The 12596-nt window shown below is 33.2% G+C and overlaps 1 protein-coding gene across 2 annotated transcripts; it reads right to left on the bottom strand.

Moving 5' to 3' along the window:
- Positions 1 to 4845: 4845 nt before the first annotated feature.
- On the bottom strand, positions 4846 to 10491 carry LOC126692672 (protein RETICULATA, chloroplastic). Of its 2 annotated transcripts, XM_050388370.1 has the most exons (8): positions 10223 to 10491; positions 9488 to 10130; positions 9288 to 9386; positions 8617 to 8837; positions 8294 to 8363; positions 8133 to 8212; positions 6714 to 6778; positions 4846 to 5250 (listed from the first exon to the last, which is right to left on the bottom strand). In XM_050388370.1, the coding sequence occupies exons 2-8, from the start codon at positions 10046 to 10048 to the stop codon at positions 5057 to 5059; spliced, it is 1290 nt and encodes a 429-aa protein (XP_050244327.1). In that variant the 5' UTR covers positions 10049 to 10130; positions 10223 to 10491; the 3' UTR covers positions 4846 to 5056. The 2 variants fall into 2 exon arrangements, with proteins under 2 accessions (XP_050244327.1, XP_050244326.1); XM_050388369.1 differs by having other exon boundaries at positions 9488 to 10491.
- Positions 10492 to 12596: the final 2105 nt, after the last annotated feature.

Here is a 12596-nt window from a genome sequence, read left to right as displayed (position 1 = left end):
GGAACCCTTATTTTCGAAAATCTTCTAACCAATGGGTGTCTGTCCAAAAGAAAGACCCTAGGAATATGGCTAAAATGCAAAATTACTAATTAAGTTTTGTATTTAAATTTTAGTGACGTATCTTTTACAATTGATAATAGCTGAGCCACTTAATTTTCTTGTAACACAATCAGTCTTATTCGACACTCTCTTTTCATCAAATAGGGACAAAATGGCCTTATGTCCTTTTCATCCAAATTATATAGCCTTATGCCCCCTTTCCAAATTAATTAGGAAAATGCCCATCTTTTGTAACTCGATTTTCTCAAAATCAAGTTAAAAAAAAAAAAAAAAAATTCTAGAGCCCTATAGTGACGTTTTGAGGACCTATAATGACGTTTTATAACTTGATATCCATGAAATCGAGTTATAGACAATTTTATTGCCTATAACTTAATTTCATGGATATCAAGTTATAAAATGTCACTATAGGTCCTTAAAAACGTCACTATAGATCCTTGAAAATGTCACTATAGGGCTTAATTCAATTTTGAAAAAGTCGAGTTTCAAAAAAAGGGCATTTCCCTAATTAGTTTGGGAAGAGGGGCAAAAGGCTATATAATTTGGGTGAAAAGGACATAAGGCAATTTTGTCCATCAAAATAGTATAAAGTTTCAAATGGTTTATGACTGAATATTTTCGTAAAACCTGTAGATCAAAGCTGAAATGTTATTACTATTGAATATGTCCTTACCAAAGAGTCTCATTTGACTGTAAAATTATCAAATGATTGATCAATTTTTTTTTTTCAAAGGTATTTCGTAACATAAAAAATATACAAATATGAATTGTCAAAATTCATCGTACTTGATGAAAGTTTCCTACGCAATTAGCAGGTTTGCTATTAGTAAGAGATACGATCCCCCTTCGATTATCATTTCCAAGTAACTAATTACAATTACAACAAATTGATATCAAAGTTTTGGCTATCTCAGCACTTACTATACATGCCTGATAATTCCACAAAGACATAATGCTTGATGAAATACACTAGAGGTATTTTGCTAATCAGTTTCTGTAGTCTGCAACCCCTATTTCCTCATCAATTGATTCACCTTGAAGTGATGACTTCTGCAGCTCGCTATACCTCAAATAACGGTGGGCAAAAACACAGAAATATAGAAGATTTACAGCTAACAGAGCAGTCTAGCGTATTCCTGTTAAGGTCATTGCCACCTAACCATGGCAATTTGCCATTCAACCCAGTGACTTTGTGGATGATACTGACAAGAATGGTGCTTAGGTAGCTGGCAAGGGATAAGCTAAGAAAGAAAACTGCCCCACCAAAAGTCTTCATGCTCTCTGGACATTGTGTGGTAAGCAACTCCATCATGGCTATTGCTGCAAAAGCTTCAATCCAACCAGACAAGGCAAATTGTGGCACAAGCAATGCCACAGTTACATTATTTATCAGGTTACAAGTTACAACCATGTATTGAGGGAACAAAAGAAAAAGTTTACCATGAAGTATATTTAAGTATGAATGGCGGATTTCAGATTCACGTTCCAAGGAACTTTTGGCATAGTAGAATTCAAAATTAGGACTAAGCTATTTTTGGAAAAGTTGTAGAGAATCAAATTTCCTTTTCATTGTCAAAATTTCATCTTAATCTGAATTTTGAGTAAAATGATATGATCAAAATACTGAAGCTTCTTCTGATCTGAAAAATCAGCTTACTCTTATCCAAATCTTTTTTTTTTTTTGGGATTTTCCCCCCATACGTTTTTTGCTTATTTTTTTAATCATTCCAACCTCTATAAATAGGGGAGGCCTCCCCACATTCAACACTCTTTCTGACCCCCCTCTTTTTGGCTCTTCTCTTCTGAGACGCTCTGGAGGCTTCTACTTTATGAACTTCTTTTTTATAAGTAAAGTATTTTAGGCTTCAAAGAGTTGAACAAATTTCTTTGAATCCTAAAATATTCTTTCATTAAAAGAGTACGCTCATGCAAGAGGTATTTTGTTTTCCTTCTTTCTTTTCTTCTTTCATTAATTTTTGTTATTGTTTGTTGCATGAATATGTTAGCATGTTTTTATTAAGTTCTGCTCTTGATATATAATTGCCATGCTTGAATACACTGTTAGAATTTTCTTTAACATGTGCTTCGGTAATTGTGTATTATAATTCTTTTTCTTAAGTTTCAAAATCTGCAATGGCTGATAAAATTCTTTTATGAAAACTCAAAACTGATCTGTATTTTTCAGATCTGATTTTTTTAACACAAAATAGATCTTTATTTTTCAGATATGATTTTTTCTAAATACAAAACGGATCTGTATTTTTCAGATTTGATTTTTTCTAAACACAAAACAAATTTGTATTTTTTAGATCTGATTTTTTTTTAACCCAAAAACAGATCTATATTTTTCAGATCTGGTTTTTTAACACAAACTAATCTGTATTTTCATTAAATATATATCTGATTTTTTTTAGAAAATGTTTTCTTTGTTACAAAATTGCAGGTTATGAAATTTAAAAGAAGAAATTGAAAGTTAGGTTGAAGTCTTGCTGTGTTTTTTTTTTTTTTTTAATATGTGATGCATGTATAATAAATTCATCTCATGAATGTGGATCCTCTTTCAAAAAGTCTTTTTATTTTTATTTTTTATTCATAAAAAATAGATATGATTTTCTTGATAAAATCACCTTTTTTAACTTTACACAAAAACAGATCTGCTCATTATTTCTTTTACATAAAAACAGATCTGACTTTTTTTACAAACCAAATCAATTTTTTTTTATTCACGAAACATATCTGATTTTTCTTGAAAAAGAGGACATCATTCTTAAGGAAAAATTATTTAAATTATTTTCTGTCATGTGTGTTCAACATATCATTCAACATCATGCAAAAAAGGGAATATTGGTCATTAGAGTTTAGAAGACCAGATTATGTCTGGACGGAATGGGTGTCTAAAACGTTCCTATTCTGTGACCTAGCCCTCGAGCTTAAGGTTTTTGGATAGGTAGATTAGTGGTTTGTCTTTTAATTTTGGTAGATTGTAACTAGGACCAAAGTTTTGTATTCTTTTGCATATATTGTAACTAGGACCCAAAGTCTTGTAAGGTTTAATTTACCAAAATTGTACTTGTCTTTATTCAATCAATGACATTCGAAATATTTTGATAATGTATTTATTTATTTTTTCTTATTTTTTTTGTATAAAAAATAACTGGCGACTCCATACCACTACCCAAAAGAGAGGTGCCCTTACAAGCACCCAAATCTCTTTTTTGAGAGCACCCTGATTTTCTCGGTCTCTCACATAGGCACTTTGTTTGATTAGTCTTGTGCTTGGGGACTCACCTCGAGTGATTCCATTCCAATATTTATAGATTCTCTTTTTTCTTGTACATAAATTTTTGTTGTTTGTAATCCTTATAGCTACTTCCTGCCTCATTTTGTATGAAGTAGTCTTTCTTTTTTCAATAAAATTTTTCTTACTTATAAAATAAACACGGTATGTTTACTCATAAAAAATGGCATGTCCATGATATTGTGTTTATTTAGGGTTTTTTAAAAAATATATATGAATAAGTTGTGCTGCAATTTTTTTTAGTCAAAATTCCATATAAAATTCTCATGCGATGATTTTTATTAATTAAATAAACCTCAAGTACAGCTTATGTTTGGTTTTTGTTAAACTTGTAAAATATTTAACTTATATAAAATTAAAATCATATAATAGTAACCTTTTGTGCGTCTAAAACTTTGGAGTTTAACTTGAAAACAGTATCAAATTATAGAGTTTATTTATACTTATTTCCAAATTTTTTTACTTAGACACTCATTTCTAAGAAACATAATAAATTATTACATACAAAATTTGAGGTTTTAACACCTTTTAAAAGTAACTAATTTTTTTCTCTTCAATTGAATATATATATATATATATATATATGTAACTTTTAAACCTCAAAAAGCATTAAGAAAATAGGAAAGATTTCCTTTCTACCATTTTCAATGAAGCTATACACGCGCACAAAAATATAGAAAAAAAAAATTAATTAATTAAAGTTTAAGAGGATTTTGGGCGGGCTGGCAGCCACTCCACCTATATGAAAATATGCTGTTTGTTAAAATCACATAATACAGATTGCATCTGAGAACTAAAACCCACTGTCATGGAAGCTATATTCCACTGTCACAATTTACCATGTATTCATTTTAGTTTTTATTTTATTTTATTTTATTTTATTTTAATTATAACATAACCAGAGTTTTTTTTTTTATGAAAGAAATCAGAAACATGATATACCACAATTTGTGAAAGATAAAGTTGAACACAAACGGTAGAATAGAGGAGTGTTATTCGATTTTCGTGGTGTGGGGGGAGTCCTATATATAATCTACCCAGTCATGCGTGGTAAGAAGACCAAATCTAGAACCAATCAGTTGCAGCTACTTCCTACTTCTCGGAGACTAATCAACGTCTTTTGAGTTAAAAGAGTAACCAGGGCAGTTTGAGTTTGTCTGTTAAATATGAGACCCTAGCTATCCTTCAAATGATTCAGGACTAATAATCAATTTCATCCCATCAAAAAGAAATTCGTACTTTTGCATCATTAGTGTGACTCAAAAATGTAGACTTCAAGGATTTATTGGGCCCTTTGTCATGATTATGTTAAGGACTTGCAAACCATTCAAACTGACCTAGGTTAAAGAAAAATTAAAAGCCTAGTAGAAGATAGACAAGATTGAGTATTATCAGAATTCAGTTTCCTTCCTCTAAAAGAAACTCAGGGTACACTAACTTACTAATTGGTGACCTCCAGTCCCAGAAGAGAAGATATAACAAAACGATAATACAAATCTCGGCCAATTCATTGAAAGATCAAATTGCATTGGGGCTTATGTAAACTACAAGGATAAAACAGCCCTCTGCTAGCATTTCTAGATTTGGAAATGGTACAAAATAAAAATCCAATAGAATAAAGAGTACCAGACATAAAATGAAATAATTAAGTGCCCCTAAAAAACAACTCCAACTTAAAATTGAAACGCCATACAATTATTATTGTACCCCACTCCATCTAGCCCAGTCCACAAATTGCATCCCACCATATACATTGTTGGCGAATCGCACACCAACTGTGAAAGCCATTGCAACAGGTGGAACCTGCTTTGCTATAGGAGATGTTTCTACCAGACGTTCCAGTCCATTGATGATCTGATAACGGGTGTTGGAAGAAACTGCAAGAAATACACCTGCAAGATTGGAGAGAAAACCATAACCAAATAGCAGAAAAAACTAGATGCATGACAATTAAACCTCAGGTTATCGCTGAGAGCACAGGCTATATAGATGGCAACTAAAACTAAAAAACTATTTCAAAATTACTTAACACTCAGAGCTAAAAGATAAGTTTAAATAAAGAAGGCAATATGCACCAAAATGTAGTAATAGTCAATATGAAATGAATAATCAAGGAAGGTAACATAGAACATGTCTGTACTACAAAAGAGGAAACAGAAAATATGGACAAAAGGAAAAAGTTTGGCTCCAAACATGTTTGGAGCTATCTTGCTTCAACCCAGTATGTGGCGATTGAAGAGACCATCTATGTGTAATTGTAGTCACATGACTTTTTTAATAAGTCATGTGACTTGTTTAAATAATACACATGCATAGTCTTATAAATTACCATGTAAAATGGCCTAATGGGTTGGAAAAGATGCTTCAAACATGTTTGGACTTTGGACCCAATCTTTGTCTTGGACAAAAATGGTGAATATGTGGCAAATCAGGAAACATCAAAAACTGCAATAAAACATGCTGCATCAAACACAAGTTTTCCACCAGTACTGCACCAGCTACAAGAAATTATCAAACAGTGCAATGGATCTTGGTTCACTTTTTGGCAACAATTCTCTGTGTAGAGCTGTGAGATTCATTGGTAAGTACCTACGGCAGGACTACTGCCAGAAGTATGTCATGCTCCTGCTGTAAAGTTGCAATAGTTCAGTGGGAATAGAAGCTTATCATTTTCTTTTTATAGGTAAAAGTTTAAGGCATTCTGATAATGGAATCTAGATTGAATACCACGTCAAGTACACTTGAGTACATTTTACCATCATTAAATGCCTACATAATTCCTCAATCCTCGTATTACTGAATATGGTTCATAAATAAGCTGAAGACCCCTGCTGGACAGAAATTTTTAGTAGCTCAGCCCCAGTGCAGTGCAGACTGAAGGCAAATCTACAACTATAGCCTCAAAGGAGCCCTCCCAGAGTCCCACTATCTCTAAATTTTATCTTTGTTTTGTCCAGTAGAAAAAGTTTGAGTCTTTGACCTCACAGCAAGATGTCCAATACCAGGAATATCAATTTGCGACAAATCAGCTCCAAGATTCACAACATGGCAGTCACATTAACTCAGATGTTGCACAATATATACAATTAGCATCAAATCCAGAGTTTGAGCTATTATAAATTGGAAGAGAAAACAAACTCAAAGAGAAAAGGAACAACTACAATAAAGTTAGTAAAACATCAAGGAAACATACCAAACCAAAACCTTTTGGGTATTCTCAAAACTGATGAGGAACTAGTAACAACAATAAAATATGTACCACAGTTCAGAGATACCAAAAACTTGTATCAAGATCATATTTAAGGAAATGAGCCTGACAACTTGTAGCAAATCTAAACAGTGAAGTAAGGCATACCCCACAGAGCAGCACTCTTCAAAAGTGGTGGCACAGGAATGTCGTCTTCTGATTTTTTTATACTCCTGACATATGAAGAAATACTATGGTGAGGGAACATTCCACTAGAAGAAAAGAAAACCACATACACTAAAAGATGAAATGTCACTTCATTTGGAAAAAACCACAAACTAGCTATTTCTTGTAAAAGATAATGTTCTCAGGCAGTGTTTGATGCGACATGATAGAGGTTGGATTGGACAAAACTATTCATATCTATCAATTTTGCATGACCAATTGGATTGGATATACTAATCCCTTTGGAATTTTTAATCTTCCATGTGACGAACATAACAACACAAGGATGGAAGTGGTATAATTGTATACAGCCTGTGGGGATAATATGTCACCCTATCAGTTTGTCCAAAAGTTGCAATTTGGCCACCTTGAGATCACCACAAATGATCTCAAGATTACCGCTGATCGCTAAATCTTTCTGCCAGCAGAGAATTGCCAGCCATGTGAATTTGCCATTATCGGCCAACTGCTGTGTACTTATGCTTGTTGGTGATGGTTAACCAACGATAATTACTTTCTTTTTTTAAAGAAATCCCTTCCAACTCCAATATTTTCCACCGCCCACAATCCACCAGCAGAAAAATTCAGTAAGATATTTTCTCTATTTAATATAATCAAAGAATTTTCCAAGCACAGTACAGAAAATAGTCAATTCAATTCAATCCAATCCAACCCTTTAGATATAGGGCACCAATCACAGCCTTAGATATAATATCCATAACACAGGACAGGAATTACATTAGACACAATAGTCGATACTTTACATATCCACTTTTTAGTTCAAGAAGAAATGGTTTCTAAGAACAATTCCTATATATTATCATCTTAAAACATATTTCATTACACGTTGCAGAGAATACTTTTAACCAGAAAAACTTTCAAATGCATATAACTTGTACAAATTAATAGTCTTTACACTAAAATTACCAGCAGGACTATTACTAGTCACATGGTCATTAATATGAGCACAAGATAGAAGCCTAAAGTGAAAGCATAGCTAGTTAAAAAAAAAAAAAACTTGCACATAAGACACAGAACAGAGAAATGGGCTAAGCAAAGCAAACATGTTCTTCCATTTCCCTTAAGTGGAAGACAGCATGATATGGCTTATCATGGATTACTTGCAGCAAAAAGCACTGCAACTGGGTTCCTGACTTAGTAACTGCCATATGAATGATGGCATCAGTAATGCACCATACCAAAAAGCGGAAAATGCCCAAAGAATACAAAGATTCTCATATAATTGATGGGAACAAAAGGTAAAATGACTACATACCAACCACTATTTAAAATTGCTAAAAGAGCAAGAGCAGCAATTAGCATGTGACAGATATAAAGGAAGGATGTATATAGGAAGTATACCGCTTGGCAGTCATGATCAAATTTGCAATCCCTTGGCCAATAATGCCACATCCAAAGCCAACTATTCCATACAGAATACCCTGGAAACAGAATTGGTTAATCAACAATTATAAATATGTCAGAAGTTCCACTATGTTTCAGAACAGATATGTATAACTTACCTTATAAAAATATGTACCAATTCTCTGCTTTACGGTAAATCTACATCCTGGTCTTTCTGCTTCAAATACACTGCACAAGAAGATTACTTAAAAGCCTTACTGAAATCTTACCAAGATTCTAAAGTTGAATATGTATTTGAGACAGAACAAGTACGAATATGTATTCAGAATGCGAGATAAAGGCGTGATTGAAAGCTCAATCACAACTTTACAAAGGCTACATCCAGAACAAGAAAGTTGAAAACATTTCTTTATGAGGAAAATAGTTGAACACTGTTCTTTGTCTGAGCTTAAAAAAAAAACCCTTGGCATGAGCTAATAACCTGCTAGGAAGAGCTCCATAAGCATGCTGCATTCGTCCAAGGAATCCCTTAGATACAGATGGTCCCCCAAAACGAGCATAGGGTGCCAACATACCAACCAAAGCAACGTTAACCACCACTCCAACCAACAGATCCGCAACATACAACTCAAATTCTGCCCAAAAGTCTTTGCCTCTTTTTTGAACTTCCGCAAATGTAGCACAACAAGAATCAATGACTATCTGTATCACATTACATCAATGTTGATAAGATTCATACATAAAAATATAAGAATGACAACCAAATCAACAGTGTTCTAAGACATTACACAAATGGAGGCCCTCACATATGACCAATTTAAGCGACACAGGAAGTTGGCCACAACTTTGGAAGGGCCTTTAACCTGTATAAAATGGGAAGGACACTTGGCAGTCTAACTTGCCTAGTGCAAAAATGCCTTATTAACTGCTTTCACAATTTGCAAACTACAGGTTTTGTATTCCAATACTCTATTTATAAAAATTTACCAAATTGGGTAGTTTATTGCATGGTGCATACCAAGTTACGCACTACGTCCTGAGCAACAGAGTCGATGACACTATCTACTCCAAGATAAAAGTTGGCAGATATAGCATAATTGTATTTCTACAAAATATGTGTATTGAATATATATCCAAACAAGATAAACAAACCTCAGTTCCAATTTTAAAAAGAAAGGACGGATCAGCCAACATTCGATTCCGAAGCATAGAGCATGACTTCATTGCAAAACCCAGAGGCCAGACTGACCCCTACAATTCAATTAACAAAATCACTGGTTGGGGAAAAAACTTATTAATGATAAAGACACTAAAAAAAACAAGATAAAGCAGAAACTTTGATAAAGTCGTACCTGCAGATCCAAATATCTAAGAAGAAGCAATTTGCGAATCCCCACACTCTTCGCGGCCTCTAACATATCCGAAGGAAGGCTAACCCCTCTAGCCTCTGTCTCCTTCATCACCTCTTCAAACTTCAAAATTGGCCCAAACTCATCTTCTTCTTTGTCATCACCACCATCTCCACCTCCACCACCTCCTCCACCACTGCTAAAGCTCCCATTTCCACTTCCACCCAGCACATCCCCACCCCCACTCCCATCAATATCAGCTTTTACTTCAAACCCAGTTTCCAAAATCCTAATATCTTTCCCTACAACACTACCACTATCACTATTACCTCCTTCTTTCGAAACCGAAACAGAGGCCACACCAGACTGCGATTCACCAAGTGGGTTTGATTTTGAAACATTCGCCACCACAACCCTCCTATTTTTTCTACACAACACTGGCAAAGCCACCACCTTGACCACATTTCTGACTCTCACACTCTCTACAACCACACCCCGACTCCACATCTTCCCCAAAACAACCTCGTTTCTCAAAAACCCAACACTCGATGACCCACCAGCCATTACAAACACTCAGAGAATTCGACAAATTATTTAGCAATTCCCACACCCAAAAAAAAAAAAAAAAAAAAAACTACAAACCACACTGTAATTACACACAAAAACACAGTAGCGAACTGATCAAAATCAGTAAAGTCACAAAGGATTCATTAAGAGGAGAGGAAAAAGAGTGTGTACCTTGTTTGGAATAAAGGAAAGTTGAGGTCTTTTTTTTTTTTTTTTTTGATAAAGGAAAGTTGAGGTCTTTGAATGGACTTTTGGCGCACAAGTGAGGGATGTGAAGACTCGGTAGAGTGAAACTGAGTGAAGAGTGACAAAATAATAGAGACGTTGAAGACGATAGGTGGGTGGCGGCACCAGTGAGTAAAGGTAATGCTGTTTATTCATTCAGTCATCGCACGTGAGTCAAAATAACACATTTACAAGCATGTGGATGGGAACCTCCTGCATCAAAATTATTTGATTAAACCAAAATATATAAAACACTTTTATGGTAGAATAGAATTTGTCCTTTTTCGACTTCCACCACAAGGTTCAAGTCGACATGTGCACGGAATTGAGTAGTAGCACGCAACAGTTTTATAACAATTTCGTAACAAAATCTAAATAACAAGTTGTTGCTTGCATGGGCGGCTCTAGGAACAGTTCAAGGGTTCAAATGAACCCCCTGAGCTGGTCCAAAAAAAGAAAAAATCTATATATAATTTTTTAATTCATTTTTTAACCCTCTTAAAATAAAATTTTGAACCCCTAGACCTAAATTTTTTTAAAGCCTAGTTGAAATGAACTTGATTATGATTATTTTGTTCTTTAAAAAAAGAAAAAAAACTCAATATCAAACCAATTTTTCCTAAAATTTGGGAGAAACAATAAGCCTAACAACAAAAGTATAAATTTATTCTTTTTAATTTTTTTTAAAAATCAGTTAGATCTTAAAAATTTGAAATAAACTAATACATAAAAGTTTATTGTATTTAGATCTCGCTTGGAGTTTACTTAATAACAATAATTCATATGTTTATAGTATTTAAAAACAATAAATTATTTTCAAGATTTAATCTTAGCAACAATAATTAGTATCTTTATTATATTAATAAAATATTATAAAAAATCGTATTAATAAATAATATACATTAAACTTATAGTTTATCTTATATGAAAAACGTTATGTTCATAATACTTTCACAATAAATTTTAAGTAACAGATGTTACTAGTTGTTACTGATAGAAAAAAAGTAATTTCAGTAGTGAGTTTAAATTAAAACTAATAACAAATTATCAACTAAAATTGTTAGAAAAGTGTTATGAAAATTTTGTAAATATAGCACTTTATAATAAAGAAATCACGTAGACTGCAAAATTCATTTTTTACCCAAAATGCATCTTCTTATTGACCCCTCTAAAAATATATTCTGGAGCCGCCACTGGTTGCTTGTTTTTGTTTTTATTTGAGTCCACCATTATTTTTTTTTACTAACCGCTAATATTTAGTCACCTGCACTTTGTTATGATATTATTATAAAAATATCGTTTGTAACTTTATTCCACGAGATTTTATGAAATTTTGAGTATATAAGATTTTTTTTTTTTTAATTTTATAAAAAGTATGTATTTGTTACTTAAGATACCTTAATATAATGGGTAAAATATCATTTTTGTCTCTAAACTTTCATAAAAGTTTGTTTTTCATTCCTAAACTTTTAAAAATTCTTTTTTTGTCCTTAACTTTGCAAAACCTTCTACTTTTCATCCTTCTGTCTATATCTGTTAGTTTATTACCTATGTGGCATAACGGAATGTTGACATGGTATATGACTTGGACTAAATTATTTTACTTTTAAAAAAATTAACACATGGCTAGCAATGATTTGCACACATGACAACCATTTTTTAAAAGTACAAAAATACCCCCTCGCTCCATCTTTTACACAACCTGATAGAAACACAAACACTACCTAGCATTCAAACCTACCGACGACCCTAATTATGGGTTTGGGTTTTTTGGTAGGGTGGTGGGTTTGTGAGCGTGGTTTGGTTGTGGAGAGTAGTGGTGCGATTGGGTAGCCGGTGGGTTTGATAATTAGTGTCGCCAATGGGTTTGAATGCTGGGGTCACCGGTGGGTTGTGTTTGTGTTCCTATCAGGTTGTGTCAAAGAGATGGAGTGAGGGGGTATTTTTGTACTTTCAAAAAATGGTTGTCATGTGTGTGAATCATTGCTAGCCACGTGTCAATTTTTTTAAAGTAAAATAATTTAGTCCAAGTCACATACCATATCAGTATTTCGTTAGGCCACATAGGTAATAAATTAACAGATATAAATGAAAGGATGAAAAGTAAAAGGTTTTGCAAAGTTTAGGAACGAAAAAAAAAACTTTTGAGAGTTTAGGGACGAAAAACGAACTTTTTTTGAAAGTTTAGGGACGAAAATGATATTTTACCCTAATATAATTCATCATTGCTACCTTTTTAAGTAATAATTCTGGAGTGGCAGATGGAGTATAAGGGATCCTATACTATCTATAATTAGTAGTATAAGGTTCCTTGTTAAAT

This window comes from Quercus robur, chromosome 7 (assembly GCF_932294415.1).
Source record: "Quercus robur chromosome 7, dhQueRobu3.1, whole genome shotgun sequence".
NCBI lineage: Eukaryota > Viridiplantae > Streptophyta > Magnoliopsida > Fagales > Fagaceae > Quercus > Quercus robur.
This window is presented reverse-complemented; position numbering and strand designations above follow the sequence as displayed.